This window comes from Saccostrea cucullata, unplaced genomic scaffold (genome assembly GCF_032062105.1).
Source record: "Saccostrea cucullata isolate Sc308-1 unplaced genomic scaffold, CSIRO_AGI_Scuc_v1 ctg1881, whole genome shotgun sequence".
NCBI lineage: Eukaryota > Metazoa > Mollusca > Bivalvia > Ostreida > Ostreidae > Saccostrea > Saccostrea cuccullata.
In genome coordinates, this window is record NW_026936931.1 from 32,432 (window position 1) to 53,253 (window position 20,822).

The window sequence follows — 20,822 nt, forward strand, 5'->3', positions numbered from 1 at the left end:
GAAAACTTTGTACCCATCGTATACTCAATCTTCCCATAATCAATTCTTCTGTCAAAGTTCTTTGAACAGTTAAATAATACCATCTTAAAATTTCACATATCGCTCTAATCGTCTGTCTTTTTTGAGAACGTCACACACCATTGAACATATCCGTCTGTCCTCCCATCTTTCGGTCCTCTTGTCATCTGCTTAGCATTAATGACCCACCATCCACCCAAAATCGCTGAAACCATCTAATCAAGGCTCTTATTTATATTCTTTCCTCTGTGAGTCTGGTGAATCAACGTAACTGTCTGCAGTACTGGCGATTTCTCCATTTTTAAGCGAAATGCATTCCAGTTTGTTCTGGCTTTTTTGTCCATTTCGACATTTCCTTTTTCAATGCACCGGAGTAAAACAACGATGTTTTTGATTACAACATAGCAATTGTCAAATAATTTTCAACTTAAGACTAGAAAATAATTTAAATTTTTGTCTTTTAGAATATTTTCTGACAAAGTGCTTTTAAAGATGCTTTTAAATGTGTTTGGCTTTTCTGTTCTTAAAAAAATACACTTTAATTTTTGACGTTCGGTTGTGACGCGGCGACACCCCCTATGGTCTATGTTTTAAACACCTATAAAATAAATTCAGTTAAACATTATTGAATGAAAATGTCAAGTTTAATTAGAATTATATTTGTGCATCTTTTGGTATATCATATTTGATTATATTGCGCCAAATATAAAAGATATGGACACTGTGACATTACTTTCGGATCAACCCTCGTAACAATACACTTAGCAGTTGCTTAGCTTGGTTACTGAATACCCATACACAGGGTAGGGGAACAAAAATGCATTCGAACTAATCAGTAGTGCCCCTAACACTGTGACAAAAACCTCTGACCCTAGGTCCACACATTGCACACATTTTAAAAATGCACCCTTAATATCAAAATATAAATAAATGTTTTATGAATACAAAAGAGCAGATTTCAAACAATAAATTCATTTTCAGTATATAAGTAGAGCCGCCACCCCACCCCTGACCCTGGGGCCTTGAAATTTACAAGTCTGCAAGATAAGGGCCCTTGCTCATCATAACTATAAAGGTAGTTCATCTGCTTTATAACCAGAGACAGAGAAAAAATTTTCAAGATTTAATGTATTTTCACTATATAATCAATCGAGCCCCGCCCCCTAACACCAGAACCCCTGACCCTGGGGACATAAAATTCATAATTTTAAAAGAGGCATTCTTGCTCATCATAACTATGTACTTAGTTTATTTAACACCTAGGAGCAGAGGAGAAGATTTTCAAAGAATTCATGTATTTTTACTATATAATCTATAGAGCCCCGCCCTAACACCAGAAGCCTTGACCCTGGGGCCATAAAATTCACAATTTTGGTTGAGGCACTCTTGCTCATCATAACTATGCACTTAGTTAGTTTATTTAATACCTACGAGCAGAGAAGAAGATTTTCAAAGATTCATGTATTTTTACTATATAATCTATACAACACAGCTCTAACACCAGAACCCTGGGGCCATAAAATTCACAATTTTGGTTGAGGCACTCTTGCTCATCATAACTATGCACTTAATTAGTTTATTCAATACCTAGGAGCAGAGTAGAAGATTTTCAAAGAATTCATGTATTTCCACTATATAATCAATAGAACCCACCCCCCAACACCAGAACCCTTGACCCTGAGGCCATAAAATTCACAATTTTGGTTGAGGCACTCTTGCTCATCATAACTATGCTCTTAGTTAGTTTATTCAATACCTAGGAGCAGAGTAGAAGATTTTCAAAGAATTCATGTATTTCCACTATATAATCAATAGAACCCCCCCCCCCTAACACCAGAACCTTGACCCTGGGGCCATAAAATTCACAATTTTGGTATAGGCACTCTTGCTCATCATAACTATGCACTTATTTAGTGTATTTGATATCCAGGGGCAGAGAAGAAGATTTTCAAAGAAATCATGTATTTTCACTATATATAATCAATAGAGCCCAGCCCTAACAGCAGAACCCCTAACCCTGGGGCCATAAAATTCACAATTTTTGTAGAGGCACTCTTGCTCATCATAAATATGTACTTAGTTCATTTATTTAATACTCAGGAGTAGAGAAGAAGATTTTCAAAGAAACAATGCATTTTCACTATATAATCTATTTAGCCCCGCCCTAGCACTAGAACCTCTGACCCCAGGGCCATGAATTTCACAATTTTGGTAGAGGACTCAATGCTGTTTACAATCATGCAAACAGTTTGACTGCTTGATGTCCAGGAGTAAAGAAGAAGATTTTTAAAGATTGCATTAATTTTAGTGGTTTTGGCCCCACCCCTCAGGCCCCGGGGGGGGGGGGGGGCAGGGATCATGAAATTCACAATTTTTGTTCCCCTTCCCCCATAGATGCTTTGTGCCAAATTTGGTTGAAATTGGTTCAGACAAATTGCAGAGAAGAAGCTGAAAATGTTCAAATGTTAACACACGACGGACGACGAACGACGACGGACGAAAACGGATAGCAATAGGTCACCTGAGTTTACTCAGGTGACCTAAAAAGTGAAACAAAATAATAAATTTATACATGAAACTCCACATAAAATATTAAGTTTGATGTATAAAACTATAATATGTCGAAAAAGTGAAATAAAATAGTTAATTATATGTGATATTCCACTTAAAATCCTAAACTTGGTGTATAAATATATTAAATGTCATGAATAAGTGAAATAAAATAATAAATTTATACATGAAACTCAACATAAAATATTAAGCTTGGTGTATAAAAAGATTTTTATGTTATCTATAATTAAAATTTAATTGAAGTTTAATTCCCATTTAATTTAGGAGTTTGCAAAAAATTTTACTCCTAAGTAAATCCCAAATCCATATTAAATTCGTATTTTATGTCTAAATTTGATGATTAATTGGGTTATAAATGGAACTTAATTTTGAATTTAACGCAACTTTTCGTGCAGTGTTAACGAGACAAAGTGTTCATATCCCTTTCTATACATGTAACAGAATACACTCATGTCTTTTGACAACATCAGACACTGGTTATTCCTATACGTTTCCGTCCGTCTTCTCATCTTTTGGCCTTCCTTTCCTCGTAATCATTCAATGGCCCATTAAACCCTCACAAAAAGCGCTGAAACCAGCTATAAACAAGCTTTTTTTAAGCATTCTTTTCACTAAAGTCTGAACAGGAGGCCCATGGGCCACGTCGCTCACCTGAGAAGCTAACCATTCTGTTTCCTCCTTTTAATACATATTGCAACCTCACCTTAGCCCACTGATCATAATTAAGACATTTTGAAATCTACACTATCCCAGGATGCTTCCATGTGCACATAAGTTTCAGCTTTTCTGGCCCAGTGGTTCTTGAGAAGAAGATTTTCAAAGATTTTCCTATATAATTCTATGTAAAACTTTGATTCCCCATTGTGGTCCCGCCCTACCACCTGGGGTCATGATCTGAACAATTTAGTATCTACACTACCCCAGGATGCTTCCACAAAAGTTTCAGCTTTTCTGGCCCAGTGGTTCTTGAGAAGAAGATTTTCAAAAAATTTTCCTATATATTTCTATGTAAAACTTTGATTCCCCATTGTGGCCCCGCCCTACCCCCTGGGGTCATGATTTGAACAATTTAGAATCTACACTACCCCAGTATGCTTCCATCTAAGCGTCAGCTCTTCTGGCCCAGTGGTTCTTGAGAAGAAGACTTTTGAATGATTCCACCCTATTTTTGTTTTTCTTGATTATCTCCCCTTGTGAGGGGATTTGGCCCTTCATTTTAACAATTTAAATTTGCTTTCACCCACGGATGCTTTGTACCAAGTTTGGTTAAAATTGGCCCAGTGGTTCTTGAGAAGAAGTCGAAAATGTGAAAAGTTTACAGGCGGACAGACGGACGGACGGACGACGGACAAAATGTGATCAGAAAAGCTCACTTGAGCCTTCGGCTCAGGTAAGCTAAAAGCCAATGTAAATTTCCCTACCCATAATTTCCCCATTTGAAGTAAAAATGCAAAAGTATTGCAGCTCATTGCGACCACCGCCACCGCCTTTTTTACACGTCCTTTGTTCAATGCATCTATAGTAAAACAGAATTGTTTATAATCAAAAATAGAAATGATGTCATTTGATTTTTAACTAATCATTAAAAAATGACGTAAATTTTGTCTTAAAAAATGATTGGCCGATTAGGCACATTCTTAGATATTATCATTGTGTTTGTCTCTTACATTCTACAAAAAAAATATTTAAATATACCACACATGAATCCCTGACCCTTAGGCCTAGATCCACACATTGCACAATTTTTGAAAAGGCATCCTTGCTTTTATAAAATATCTAATTAATACCAAAAAGCAGATTTCAAACCATTCATTTTCAGTCTATAAGTACAGCCCCCCCCCCTCCCCCTCTATGGTACCCTCACGCTGGGGCCTTGAAATTCACAATTCTGGAAGATTAGGGCCCTTGTTCATAACTATAGAGGTAGTTTATCTGCTTAATACCCAGGAGCAGAGAAGAAAATTTTCAGAGAATTCACGTATTTTCACTATATAATCAATAAAGCCTCGCCCTAACACTAGAAACCCTGACCCTGGGGCCCTAAAATTCACAATTTTGGTAGAGGCACTCTTGCTCATCATAATTATGCACTTAATTAGTCTATATAATACCTAGGAGCAGAGAAGAAGATTTTCAAAGAATTCATGTATCTTCACTATATAATCAATAGAGCCCGCCCTAACATCAGAACCCCTGACCCTGGGGCCCTAAAATTCACAATTGTGGTAGAGGCACTCTTGCTCATCATAACTATGCACTTGGTTAGTTTATTTAATATGTAGGAGCAGAGAAAAAGATTTTCAAAGAATTCATGTACTTTCACTATATTATCAATAGAGCCCGGCCCTAACACTTGAACCCCTGACCCTGGGGCCATAAAATTCAAAAATTTGGTAGAGGCACTCTTGCTCATCATAACTATGCACTTAGTTAATCTATATAATACCTAGGAGCAGAGAAGAAGATTTTCAAAGAATTCATGTATTTTCACTATATAATCAATAGTCTAAGAGTCCCGCCCTTACACCCCTGAACCTGGGGCCATAAAATTCACAATTTTTGTAGAGGCATTCTTACTCATCATAACTATGTACTTAGTTGGTTTATTAAATACCCAGGAGCAGAGAAGAAAATTTTCAAAGAAATAATGCTTTTTCACTACATGTATATACTTATTTAGCCACACCCTAGAACTAGAACCCCTGACTCCAGGGCCATGAATTTCACAATTTTGGTAGAGGACTAAATGTTGATTACAATCATGCAAACAGTTTGATTGCTTGATATCCAGGAGTACAGAAGAGGATTTTTAAAGATTGCATTAATTTTAGTGGTTTTGGCTCCACCCCTCAGGCCCGAGGGGGGCAGGGATCATGAAATTCATAATTTTTGTTTTCCTTCAGCCATAGATGCTTTGTGCCAAATTTGGTTGAAATTGGTTCAGTGGTTGCAAAGAAGAGGCTGAAAATGTTCAAATGTTAATGCACGACGCACAGCACACGACGACGGACGAAAACGGATAGCAATAGGTCACCTGAGTAACCCAAACAAGAGGCCCACGGGCCTTATAGGTCACCTGAGTATTGTGTAACAACTTTCAAACAATTAAATTTGGTTCGTGTTTTAAACCAGAGGCCATGAAATTCACAATTTTGAAAGAGACACCATTGCTTATCATAATTAAAAATACTCTACTTACTCAATACCCAGATGTAGATCAGAGTTACAAAGAGAAAATGTTCTTCCACTTTATAACCAGTTGTGCATCTCACCCAAAAAGAACCACTGACCTTGGGGCCACATATTTCAAAATTTTGCAAATTTTATCATAAAACGCCTTATGGTTGATTAATACCAAAGAGCAGGTTTCAAAGCATTAATTTATTTTCAGATTATGTACCCCCCCCCCCCTCGGGGCATAAAAAAAACCCATTTTGCTAGATGCACCTTTCTTCATCATAAATATATATACTTGGATCATTGGCATAAAATTCACAATTATGGAAAAGGCACTCTTGCTTTTCATAACTATATGCTTAATTAGTTTATTTAATACTCAGAAGCAGATAAGAAGATTTTCAAAGAATAAATGCATTTTCACTATATAATCTACAGAGCCCCGCCCTAACACCAGAACCCCTGACCCTGGGGCCATAAAATTCACAAATCTGGAAGAGGCACTCTTGCTCATCATAACTATGTACTTAGTTAGTTTATTTAATAGCCAGAAGCAGAGAAGAAGATTTTCAAAGAAATAATGCATTTTCACTATATAATCTACAGAGCCCCGCCCTACTACCAGAACCCTGACCCTGGGGCCATAAAATTCACAAATCTGGAAGAGGCACTCTTGCTCATCATAACTATGTACTTAGTTAGTTTATTTAATAGCCAGAAGCAGAGAAGAAGATTTTCAAAGAATAAATGCATTTTCACTATATAATCTATAGAGCCCCGCCCTAACACCAGAACCCCTGACCCTGGGGCCATAAAATTCACAAATCTGGAAGAGGCACTCTTGCTCATCATAACTATGTACTTAGTTAGTTTATTTAATAGCCAGGAGCAGAGAAGAAGATTTTCAAAGAAATAATGCATTTTCACTATACAATCTATATAGCCCCGCCCTAGCACTAGAACCCCTGACCCTGGGGCCATGAATTTCACAATTTTGGTAGAGGACTCAATGCTTATTACATTCATGCTAACAGTTTGCCTGCTCGATGTCCATGAGTAAAGAAGAAGATTTTTAAAGATTGCAATAATTTTAGTGGTTTTGGCCCCACCCCTCAGGCCCCAGGGGGGCGGGGACCATGAAATTCACAATTTTTGTTCCCCTTCACCCATAGATGCTGTATACCAAATTTGGTTGAAATTGGTTCAGTGGTTTCAGAAAAGAAGCTGAAAATGTTCAAATGTTAACACACGACACACGACGCACGACACACGACGCACGACGCACGACGACGGACGAAAACGGATAGCAATAGGTCACCTGAGTTACTCAGGTGACCTAAAAATAGGGACAATGTGACATTACTTTTGGATCAATCATCATACATATACTAGTAGGATATTCTTGGTACATTTACATGATATGTTGAAAAGTACAGATGATGCATCTATCTAATTTGGCTTTCTTGCAGAATTGTAAACTTGTTGGGATTGATTATCGGAAACAAATTCAGCACTCGACTGTCTGTGGTTTTTTGTTGTCTAATTTTGTAGTACAAATATCCAAATAGGCACTACACAATGACACATAAAGATGTGCCAGGGAGTAAGGGAAGATCACTGAAATACTGTTATAATCCAACATTGAATCTATGGCATATGTACAACTTTGCTTGTGTTCGCCATGCCCATTCGGTAAACCATAATAGATGCAACAACAGCTTTAAAAAAAGATGAATACTTGATATAAGAAAACTTTAATTCTATAACAGGTACACATCATTAAAATTTTTTTACAAACATTACTTTATGACTGGAATTGATAAGCCTTCATTTTGTAAATTTGGCATTTTAAAAGTCATCCGACTCAAATTCAAGTGTTAAACCACACTGAACTAACTTACTTATCGGCCATTTTTCTACAGAAGGGAAACCAGAAACAAAGCTCTTCAAGGATTTTGAATAGATATCCCACTTACTTGCAACAAGTTGTCTAAAATTTGATTTACATCTTTCAAGTACATAAGGTTTTGCCTTATTGAATCCAGTGCAAAATATTCTGTAATGTAAAACCATCCACAGAATAATAACAGTCTCATCAATAAGGGTTCTCTCTTCTGGAAGATCTAAATTGAATAATAGAATTGGATTGCTGCAAAGTAAAACATCACTATCTGCATCATACATCAGAATTTCCACCTTTTCCGGGGAAATAACAATATTTGGTATCATGTGATGTAAAAAATTTGGGTGTTTTTGCTTTTCAACTAGAGAATACACAATTGTTTGTGCTATTGCTTGTGACAGTGAATGCTGCTTGACCTCTGTTGACCTCTGACCTGAAGAATCATCGTTCTGTGTTTCTGAAATTCAAAAGGCAAATCTTAATAGATGAATGTATCTTATTGTAATACAAGAGGCCCATGGGCCTTAATGGTCAAAGAGTATAATAAAACACTGTCAAAGATTCATAGATTAAAGTATAAAATAAATAAACTGATAGATGAATATCAAATGCCTAAAATCAAGAGAAATGATGCTCATGGATCAATAAATTACAAGTAGTCTACAACTTGGTAACAAATCCTTAAGTTTACTTAATATTTACTTGCCTGTACCTGCCAGTGATACATGTAATACATTCCTATTTGTCACTATCACTATTTAGACCAAACAAAACAATAGTGCTTCAGCACAAACACTTATCTCCCAAAAAGTGCGTAAAAAATATTGCATCAAAAATTGCACCTTTATTTGCATTAAGGGATCTGTAGCATTATGGTCAAAGACAAACCAAAAGGCTACAGATCTGCAGCTACAGTTCAACAAGACAAAATAACGTTAAAAAATTCCGTTCCCATGAAAAAAATCATCAAAATACTGAAGCATCCGGATATCAGGGGTCCGGATATCTGAAGGTCCAGTGTGCATAATTTGATTCTTATCTATTACTATCATTGTAGATATGACAAAATATATTTAAAATGGAGTGAAATAAATCTTATAATCCTTACCATCTTGTTCACATTCAACTTTTCTTTTTTTGGAAATCTTTTCTTCCCTATCCAACACAGTGCTTGCTATAGCAGGAATTCCCAGATGTGGAGAGAAGACAATATCAATGAATCCATGCCAAACTTGTTCATGCCCTAAAATGTGATTGCAATTACCACAGATATACACGTAATGTAAAAAATAATGTAGTTTAGTATAAGAAAAGAGACTAAAGGACCTGAACTGTCACCATTTTGATAAGAATACATGGAAAAGTAAATACAGTGGACCCTCATTTATCCGGACGCTTTGGTTCCCAGTCCATTTGTCCAGATATGTGAAGCATCCGGATATCTGAATCACCAATTAAACAAGACAACACAGCATTTAAAATTTTCGTTCCGATGAAAAATCGTCCGGATACTGAAGCATCCGGATATCTGGCGTCCGTATATCTGAGGGTCCACTGTAATTATATACTTTTAAATCACATATTTTCATGGGGTCAAATTTTCAAGGTTTGAGGAAATGATATTGGTTTGTGGGGATTTGATTTTGAGTTGGAGAATGTTTAGTAAGTAATGAATATGAAATTTTACATTTCGTGTTGGACATAAATTCATGCAATCTAATTTAGATTAGAAGTTAAGATCTGCTCGCATACTCGCAACACTATTGATAGTATTATCTAACAACATCCCATAGAGGGTCACGTCAGAGGTCAAATTTGGAACAACTCCAGATGAATTCGTTTCAACAAATATATGATGATTTTGCAGGCGACAATTTGATTGGTTGATAAAATTTGACCCCTGATGTGACCCTCAATGGGATGTTGTTAGATGTTAGTGTAGCATTTATGATGTATGCGAGCGGATCTTAACATCTAATTTTTAATTAGATTGAAATTCATGGTTGAAATTCTTATAATATCTCGAAAACAATGAAAATTACCCCTCCCCCCATCCACGAAAATGAGTGATTCAACAGTAACTAGATAAAATGCACCACAGCATATGATAATTCCATCAATTTAATATTGTTCAATAATCTACACAGATTTGAGTGCAAGGAAGACTAAAGGTACTGTGATCGAGCTCATAAAATATTAGTAAACAGACTTCTTGACCCATTGACACGTCAGTCCGTGATGTCTAACACCTTGGCCCTGACAGGTCGGTCCAAAATTATTGACACCTTGGCCCAAATAAATGACACCTTGGCCAAAGCAAAATTTTATGATTGAAAAAAAAACTTTTCCACTGTGTCTAAATTATTTAGTATCGATGTAATTATTATTTCCATAATTATTCCCTCATTGTCACCAATATGACAATTTTTATACCCGCACTTTCTAAAGAAAGTTCGGGTATATTGTTGTTACTCATGTCCGTCCGTCCGTCCGTCTGTCACACTTTTCTTCCCTGAACTCCTCCTACATTTTACACAGTAGCTTAATCATCTTTTGGGAGATGGTTTGTGGGGTCATGTAGATGTGCAGTAAGGTTTTGGAATTTCGATTTTGCCCCGGGGGGTCAAATGGGGGTCGAAAAATGACGTTTTTTAAGCAAAAAGCTCCGTCTTCCCTGAACTCCTCTTACATTTTACTCAGTAGCCTAATCATCTTTTGGGAGATGGTTGGTGGGGTCATGTAGATGTGCAGTAAGGTTTTGGAATTTCGATTTTGCCCTGGGGGGTCAAATGGGGGTCGAAAAATGACGTTTTTTGTCCAAAAAGCCCCGTCTTCCCTGAACTCCTTCTACATTTTACTCAGTAGCCTAACCAGCTGTTGGGAGATGGTTGGTGGGGTCATGTAGATGTGCAGTAAGGTTTTGGAATTTCGATTTTGCCCCGGGGGGTCAAATGGGGGTCGAAAAATGACGTTTTTTAAGCAAAAAGCTCCGTCTTCCCTGAACTCCTCTTACATTTTACTCAGTAGCCTAATCATCTTTTGGGAGATGGTTGGTGGGGTCATGTAGATGTGCAGTAAGGTTTTGGAATTTCGATTTTGCCCTGGGGGGTCAAATGGGGGTCGAAAAATGACGTTTTTTGTCCAAAAAGCCCCGTCTTCCCTGAACTCCTTCTACATTTTACTCAGTAGCCTAACCAGCTGTTGGGAGATGGTTGGTGGGGTCCTGTAGATGTGCAGTAAGCTTTCGGAATTTTGATTTTGCCCCAGGGGGTCAAATGGGGGTCGAAAAATGACGTTTTTTAATCAAAAAGCTCCGTCTTCCCTGAACTCCTCTTACATTTTACTCAGTAGCCTAATCATCTTTTGGGAGATGGTTGGTGGGGTCATGTAGATGTGCAGTAAGGTTTTGGAATTTCGATTTTGCCCCGGGGGGTCAAATGGGGGTCGAAAAATGACGTTTTTTGTCCAAAAAGCCCCGTCTTCCCTGAACTCCTTCTAAATTTTACTCAGTAGCCTATCCAGCTTTTGGGAGATGGTTGGTGGGGTCATGTAGATGTGCAGTAAGGTTTTGGAATTTTGATTTTGCCCCAGGGGGTCAAATGGGGGTCAAAAAATGACGTTTTTTAAGCAAAAACTCCCTGAACTCCTCTTACATTTTACTCAGTAGCCTAATCATCTTTTGGGAGATGGTTGGTGGGGTCATGTAGATGTGCAGTAAGGTTTTGGAATTTCGATTTTGCCCCGGGGGGTCAAATGGGGGTCGAAAAATGACGTTTTTTGTCCAAAAAGCCCCGTCTTCCCTGAACTCCTTCTACATTTTACTCAGTAGCCTAACCAGCTTTTGGGAGATGGTTGGTGGGGTCATGTAGATGTGCAATAAGATTTTGGAATTTTGATTTTGCCCCAGGGGGTCAAATAGGGGTCGAAAAATGACGTTTTTTAAGCAAAAAGCTCCGTCTTCCCTGAACTCCTCTTACATTTTACTCAGTAGCCTAATCATCTTTTGGGAGATGGTTGGTGGGGTCATGTAGATGTGCAGTAAGGTTTTGGAATTTCGATTTTGCCCCGGGGGGTCAAATGGGGGTCGAAAAATGACGTTTTTTGTCCAAAAAGCCCCGTCTTCCCTAAACACCTTCTACATTTTACACAGTAGCCTAACCAGCTTTTGGGAGATGGTTGGTGGGGTCATGTAGATGTGCAGTAAGGTTTTGGAATTTTGATTTTGCCCTGGGGGATCAAATGGGGGTCGAAAAATGACGTTTTTTATGCAAAAAGCCCAGTCTTCCCTGAACTCCTCTTAAATTTTATTCAGCAGCCTAATCATCTTTTGGAAGATGGTTGGTGGGGTCATGCAGATGTGCAGTTAGGTTTCGGAGTTTTGATTTTGCCCCGGGGGGTCTAATTAGGGTCGAAAAATGATGTTTTTTATTGAAAAAGCCCCATCTTCCCAGAACTCCTCTTACATTTTATTCAGCATCCTAATCATCTTTGGGAGATGGTTGGTTGGGTCATGTAGATGTGCAGTTAGGTTTCGGAATTTTGATTTTGCCCGGGGGGGGGGGGGGTCAAATGAGGGTTGAAAAATGACGTTTTTTATGGAAAAAGCCCAGTCTTCCCTAAACTCCTTTTTTGTTTTAAACAGTGGTCTTATCATCTTTTGGGAGAGTTCACTCTTTTGAAATTTTGTTAAAACATCAAGGTCAAGGGGTAAAAAATCATAGCATGTTGGGAGCCTCTTGTTATGGGTAATGTTCACTTGAAATGTGAAAGTCAAATCTCTTCTCAATGAAAAGGAAATACAACATTAATGAAAACTAAGTTAAACTTCAAGGTCAAGGTCACAGAGTCAAAAAGTCATGATACATTTTGGAAGGTCTTATCACAGGTAATATGAATGCCCTTTCATTTATCTTTCAAAATGATCAATTCAAAGCAATTAATTTTTTTAAGGAAATTAAGTCAAACTTCAAGATCATGGGTAATGAAAATCATAGTGTATGTAGAATGGTATTGTCCCATTTAATACTAATACAAATGTTTAATATAAAAGTCCTATCTCTTCTCATTCAAAATATACGACCATGATGACCAAGGTTAAATTTATTGTGACAGATGGGCAGATTGACAAACAAATGAGATTTAATGTACCCTACCTTTAGCAAAAATGGGGACAATAAATGTCTTTGCTGTTCTTGAGAAGAAGATTTATGTTGGAACAAGATGTGTTTGTGAAACACTACGCGCCCGGCGGCAACCAAGTTAAAAAAACTTCTTTTAGCATATTGATCACAGTCAAGGTCACAAGGTCATTGACCATGGTGTCATTCGAAAGAACTTAATCAGTGGAGTATGCGTACTAAATATGAAGTCCCTATCTCCTATGGTTCAAAAGTTGTGGCAAAAAGTGTAAAGAGCTATTTTTAGCATATCCGTCACAGTCAAGGTCACAAGATCATTGACCTTGCCGTCGTTTGAAAGGACTCTATCGGTGGAGTATGCATACCAAATATGAAGTCCCTATCTCCTATGGTTCAAAAGTTATGACAAACAGTGGAAAAAGCTATTTTTAGAATATAGGTCACAGTCAAGGTCACAAAGTCATTGACCATGGTGTCATTTGAAAGAACTTAATCGGTGGAGTATGCATACCAAATATGAAGTCCTTATCTCTGATGGTTCAAAAGTTATGGCAAAAAGTGTAAAAAGCTATTTTTAGCATATAGGTCACAGTCAAGGTCACAAGATCATTGACCTTGATGTCATTTGAAAGGACTCTATTAGTGGAGTATGCATACCAAATATGAAGTCCCTATCTCCTATGGTTCAAAAGTTATGACAAACAGTGGAAAAAGCTATTTTTAGCATTTAAGTCTTAGTCAAGGTCACAAGGTCATTCACCTTGAAGTCATTTGAAAGGACTTTATTAGTGGAGTATGCTTACCAAATATGAAGTCTCTATCCCTTATTGTTCAAAAGTTATGGCCAAGGTTAAAGTTGACAAACAGACAAACAGATTAACAGACAAACAGACAGGACAAAAACAATATACACCCGGGATCTATCGATCCGGGCGCTTAAAAAGTACCCTGCATATTTAAATGTAAATTGGTTGAAATTAGCCCAGTGGTTCTTAAGAAGTTAATGTGAAAAGTTTGCAGATAAACAGATGGACAACAGAAATCAGTACATTTCAGAAAACAGTATGCTTATAAATAGTTAATCAAGGTGCTTTGGGTAGCAAAATAAAGCTAAACTGGTATATCTAATTCATCCGCAGAGCTTAGTATATTTCAATATGCACAACCTTTTCAACTCTTATAATTATATTTTAAAATTTATATCACCATGTCTCATTCAAGGGAGAACTAGAGATATGACCAGATGTATATCTGTTGAATATAAAATATGTACATGTATTCCGTGTTTTTTTTTTTAGTAATTTGTTTGTTTGTTGTGACAGCAACTGTTATGGCAGCTTTTGGCAAAGGTTGAAGTTTCTCAAATGTAAGTCAAACTCCAAGGTCTAGGTCAAAGGGTCAAAATTGTTGGTATCAAAGGGAAAGTCTTGTCACAAGGAATACACATGTGAAATAAAGTGCCACGCCACAGCATGATATGCCCGTCAAAATATTACACAATTATCTTTAACAGTTTAGACTGCAAGAAAATCACTTCAACCTTGATTCTTAGATTTCCATGATTTTTCCATTTTTAAAAAAAATATTTCTTTATCCATCCCCTGTGCTGTAGGCATAATTATAACAAATATTACATAACTGACAGATTTCTATACTGTTTGTGTTAAACTTTGTCAAATGCCAGCCATCATAATAAACAATATCAAATTAGTCTTAACAACTTAATCTATGCCAAATTAATTTTGAAAAGAAAGGCTGGCCATCAAATGACATTTGCTATGACCATCAGTTCTGTCTAATTGACATTTGCTATGACCAGCAGTTCTGTCTAATCCCCAAAGACAGATAAGGCAGCGCTTGATCAGATAGCCTTCCTACATTGAACTCATTAATTAATCTTTGACTGGATGCTTGTCTACTCATTACTCCCTAAATATTAATGGATCTGCACTTTTTATCCTAAAACACTTTTATAAAATACTCCATGATTTCTTTTTAGATTTAATGCCAGACAGGTTTTATATTTAATTCATATGGTCAAGTAGGCATGCTGATTCAACCCCACCCCATAAAATTAGTTTTTAATTAATTAATATTATATAATATCAGATTATTAGTTTATTATGCAATATCAAATAAGTTTTAATTACTTTTTATCAAATTCATTTTAAAACTTAGATAGCTAGCCACCAAGAGCCATTTTTAATCTAACAGCTAGGCTGGCTGTCCATTTGCCCAATACCCAAGGGATAACACCAAACCTCCTCACACTAAACTCATTAATTTCTCTCTAATTTGACATGCAACTTTCTGCTATCAAAATTCTTCCTGACCAGTGCTTGATAATTATGCCCATGGGACAAACTGAATTCCTCTCATTAACACTGAAATTTGTTTAAGATTGCTGAAAAGTATATGATGAAAAAATAAGTTTTTACTTGATTTAATACTTTTTAATAAGGATACAACTCTATTTTTTACATTTTTAGGATTACGAAATTTAAAATTTAAAAAACTTAAATTTTTAAAAAATTTCACTAAAATTTAAGGTCACAGTGACCTTGAAATAGGTCGCGACACACCTTCTACCTAAGATGTATACTTTTGCCAAGTTTGATAGCTCTAGGTGTAATAGTTTTCTAGTTATGAGCCGGACAGGATTTTTCCATATTTGGCCATAGCATCTTTATTACAGGTCAGAGCGACCTAATTTTGGTGCGCGACACACCGTCTACCCAAGAAGTATCAGTTGACAAAGTTTGATAATCCTAGGCCTAATAGTATTGAAGTTATGAGCCGGACACAAATGGACAGACGGACAGACGGACGGACGGACGGACGGACACGAAGCCTATAACATAATACGTCCCGTCTTAAGACGGGCGTATAAAAAGGGAGAAATCCCTAGAACTTCCTCACCTGTTCAAAAGTTATGGCCAAGGTTAAAGTTAAATTGGATTCAACTCTAAGGTCTAGGTCAAAAATAATTATACCTGTTGAAAGTTCACAGTGATTACACATGTAAGAGCATGAAAGTCCTAGCACCACCTGTTCAAAACTTACGCCAAGTTCAAGGTATTTTCTTGTAAAATTGGGTCAAACTCCAAGGTCAAGAGATCAAGAAGTCAAAATTGGTGGTACCCATTAAAAGGTTTTGCCAAAAGAAATTTACCTATGAAATATTGAAGCCATGTGTATAGCCCAATCCACTTAAAAAATATGGGCAAGGTTAAAGTTTCCAAAAGACAGTGGACAGACAAAAATACATAAACATAGGAAACAAAATATGTATAAATAGTCAAATGAAAAAAATTTCTACTATTATGGAGTCATAAGATCAATTGTCATTTCAGGTACAGGGAGTCAGTGGCTAGGGAGATCAGACCCCCCCCCCCCCCCCCCCCCCCCCCCCCCCCCCCCCCCCCCCCCCCCCCCGGAATTAGCAGTTATTTAAATAAGACTATATATGTACTGTAGAGAATAAAAATGACTTTGGACATCCTCCCCCTTAGAAAACAGGGACTCCACCATCATTGTTTTTATTATTATTTTTTATTTCCATCTCAGGAAATCTTGGGCTGATTTTTTTGACTGAGGTGTGACACCCCCCCCCCCCCTTTCTGAAAAAAAATCTGGATCTGCGTCTGTTATATACTGAATGTCCGCAACGGGAGATAACTTGACAATGTGAAATTTGTCGACTGTGGCATGCGATGATCTTTGACCATGTTGACCCTTTTTGAACTTCAACCTAACCATTTGCATTTATTTATTTTTATGCAATCTATACTAAATCTTGTACTTACCGAATGTCATAGGTCGTGACAACAAATTCATGAAACATAATCCAATTAAAACACAAATGATTTTAACTGACCACACTGCATCGTCAGCATACATATGCTAAATAATCTCATTCGACAAACTTTGCTGATTCCGTTGCCAGTATGAATTGGCCGAGGTGTGCCGAGAGGTGATATCTATAAATATGATAATGGGTGACGCAAACCCAATGTGAATGTAGAAAATAAAACTGTTTAGTACAAGAACAAATTTCAAACTATCATAATAAACTAAACTATGTTTTTTAAAAAATGTGAGAGTGAGAGAGAGAGAGTGTGTGTGTGTGTGTGTGTAGGGGGGGGGGGGGAGAAAGGCATTGACAAATTAATCGGGTTGTATTTTCAATGGGTTTTTTTCCCGACCAAATACTAAAATCAGTTTGCACATTTTGATAAATTCATCAAAAACGCTTTGTACTAAAATAATATTTTATGTCGTTGAGAAAGTAAATTTAAAAAGTTCCAAGTTATGGGAAAATTATTTATAAGTAATTTACTTCAATCATTAATTAATTCTGTTATTTCAGACTGGTTATGAATTAAGTATTTTAAAATACATATGTGAGGCTCAGAGTTGATATGGTCATCTGAAAATTTTATGTTCAATTTGACGAATACATGTACGGTGATAATTATAGAATTATTTTGACTTCTTCCTTGGAAAGTCCAATATGAATGAGTGTATATTTAGAGGCAAACACCATAGTGCGGGTATTACTGTCTCATGACAGCATCTAGTTTCATTTTATTTCTTCCAATGGTATTTTTTGGATATGAATATGAACTAATTCAAAACCAAATACAACATGTTTTAGGTCAACATTATATTTTAAAATTAGATATTATCACATCTTTACCATACAGTTTCATAAAATGCCATCAGATTATACTGTTTTTCTTCACTTTTAAGTTTTTGAACATGAAATTCCTTAAATTCCTAATTTTTTTTCCCAAAACTTTAAAAAAAACTTTAGGGTCGGGTGCAAAAAAATAGAGTAGGTTGGGTAGCAGGAAATGAGACTGTTTTGTTTTTGTCCTAAGGGTTATCATTAGAAAAAATTATGGTAATTAAAGAATACTAGTTTTACTCTTTACACACCATTGTCTTGTCAGATTTAACATGGTGCATGACTGTTACACATCTTCTCATTTTTAAGCTCTGTTCAATGAAATAAGTTACTAGGTAAATCCCAAACCTACTTATAGGCATATCTTCATAACTTTTTTTTTTCATACCTATTCCTGTTCCACCAAATACAGGTGTCACTTTACATCCACACCTGCAACTCTTCTCTCCCCTTGCTTTATCATCAATTTTGTAGGACTCCCCAGGAGCTAACTTTCCAAGCAAGTGCTCTGCAAGTGTAATGCTTATATCTGTCTCTGTAACTGCCATTTCTTCTCTATTTAGTCTGATGTCAAAGACTTTTTTCAGACAGGATTCATTGCGCTCTACAAAAAAACATTAGTTATTAACCCCCCTTCTATAGTTGCACTATAAAAGCAGCTTCTCATAATATGCAGAAAAGCAATTATTACAAACAATATAGGGGTTTCAGAAATTACATGGCTGTAAATTATTGTCCTGTAAATACTGTAAATACTTATAAATTATGTCACTTTTTTACCCCCCCCCCCCCCCCCCCCCCTGATTTTTTTTCGATACAATTAACATTGAAAATATCATAATTCATGAAAAGGAATAAAACTAGCTCTAGTTTAAATACATGTATCACAGTTATTTAATATGACTTAAATCACTGCATGTGTGCACAGTGTACATATATGTGTACAGGTATATATGCGTACTTTTAACTTGACAAATTTGCTATATTTTTATCAAAATATATAAATTATTTTTATCAAAATATATAGATTATTTTTATCAAAATATATAAATCATAGACTATTATTCTTTTAAAGAGCATAAGTGCTATTTGGACAGTCATTTATATTTATTTTCTGTGTTTGTCTTATTTATATGCATGATATATGTGCTTTCTTTGTCCTTTTGTGTGTGTATGTGTAAATATATGCTTGTTTGTGATGCATGACAGTGTAATTCTAACTGTTTTATATGTGTATATAGTCATTCTAATATAATTATAATGTCGGTCAAAAGCTCTACAGAGCTTATGTTTCTGTTATAATCATCCGACTCAAAATAAAATTTTCTGATTCTGATTCTGCAAGACGCCAAGTCCACATTAGTACATGACAAGGTCGAGGATCAACACTCGTCAAGTGTACCATTGCTACTCATTTACTATTCACTGTTTTGTCAGATCATAACTGTCATACCCCTTGCATTTAAATTTAAAGAAAACCAATATTATAAAAATATCTGACATATAACAAGTATGCAGTGTGTGCAATTTCTTCTGCTGCAGTCATACACATGTGATTTGAAATCCCCCAAACTGAAGGGGGCTTCAAATGCCGTTGTAACAAATACATTTTTAAGGTGTAATAAAAAATTATAAATGCTTATGGAAGCTCATAAAATTTCCGTTCTATCAAGGCCTAAAAAAAAAAATGTTTGTTTCATGTAACCCGACCGACCCATTCAAATTATCCCCGGGTGGATTTTTTTTACCACCTCTTCATTTTTTGTATGTATTAAGTATGAGCCATGTTGTTGATAACTACTGGTTGTCCAGTTGTCACACGTGTGCGTGTGTTGTATACGATACAGTGATAAGGTAGATTACTGAGTGTCACGAAATGCGAGGTGATTCGGAATACCCTAAATGACTGTATCCCCTGCCAATGCCTACCAAAGTAATTTCTATTCTCACCTTTAGCTTTGTAAAATGCATTAAGGCGTAAAGCAGCATCTTTCATGTAGCCTTCCATATTTTTAATGTCATCGTTGCTTGCTTTTTCCAAATTTTGCAAGAAAGAAACGCCGTCTTTGAAGATTGATGTAAACGGGAAAAAACATGGTCGTCGTTTTATTTTGTCCCTTAACACTTCATATCCACAAGAGGCTTCTGAAAATGAAATACTTTCTGTCCCATTGCAAGACTCTAGTTTGACAATAGCAAACTGTAGCTTATTTAGTCCCTGGGCAGTTAGACCCTCAAATATCCGCTTATCAAACTTAACGTCCTCCTCCTCCATGACTGGAATCAAAGGCAGATCTAAAAACCAGAGAGTGGGGTCTGTCAACAACATCCACGATTGATTCGATTGTACTCGGCACTACTGGTAGTGGTACCGGATGACTGTACCTGCTCACTAATATCCAAAACGGAATGTCAGAGCAAGATTTTTCCGGATTGTTCAACGTAAGTAACTAATGTAAGATCATGAAAACGAAATATATTAGTGATATATGGAGGGGAAAAAAGATCTGTCTTCAAATAAATCTACTTTATGGAAGGCTGTATTCGCCAAAAGGTTACGATAAATGGCTTTTAAAACACAGTTAAAATTAGACCTGACTATGCTTAAAATCCTTGTGTGGATCGCTATAATTTCAAAAAATGTTACATTTACTAGAGCTTATATCTATGACTGTATACCTGTGTCTTATTTACAACATCTGCGACTGCACCTGTGCCGTACAGACTCAAACCGCTCTTGATTAATAACTAAACTTCCACTATATGCAAATCTGAAGATTTATGTTTCTTTCATAAGTCCGGAAATCTCTTAAGTCAAGGTGAAAAGGTCAAGGTTATTACTATCCGATGAAAGGTCTTATCACAAAGAATAAATATGTGTAGTATGGAAGCCCTAACTCCATCCGTTCATAATTTATTGCCAAGGTTAATGTTTTTTAATGAGTTTGAAAATCCCCAAGGTCAAGGTCAAAAGATCAAAGTTATTTGTATCTAATAAACGGTCTCGCAATAAAAAATACATTTGTGTATAATGAAAGCCCTAGCTTCAACCGTTCAAAAGTTATTGCCAAGATTAAAGTTTTTCATAAGTGCGAAAATCTCCAAGGTCAAGGTCAAAAGGTCAATGTTACAGATATCAAATAAACGGTCTTGCCACAAGGATTACATATGTGAAGTATGCAAGCCCTAGCCCTAACCGTTTCAAAGTTATTACCAAGATTAAAAACTAGAAACAAGGCTAAAAAGTAGGTCAAACTCTAAAGTCAAGGTCAAAGATCTTGATATCAAATGAAAGGTCTTGTCACAAGGATAAAATAAATAAAGT

General features: G+C 36.3%; 1 protein-coding gene across 1 annotated transcript; it reads right to left on the reverse strand.

Annotated features, from left to right (window-relative positions):
* Positions 1–7,504: 7,504 nt before the first annotated feature.
* On the reverse strand, positions 7,505–19,829 carry LOC134246872 (uncharacterized). Its single transcript, XM_062729218.1, has 4 exons — positions 19,448–19,829; positions 17,886–18,101; positions 8,778–8,912; positions 7,505–8,126 (listed from the first exon to the last, which is right to left on the reverse strand). The coding sequence occupies exons 1-4, from the start codon at positions 19,824–19,826 to the stop codon at positions 7,615–7,617; spliced, it is 1,242 nt and encodes a 413-aa protein (XP_062585202.1). The 5' UTR covers positions 19,827–19,829; the 3' UTR covers positions 7,505–7,614.
* Positions 19,830–20,822: the final 993 nt, after the last annotated feature.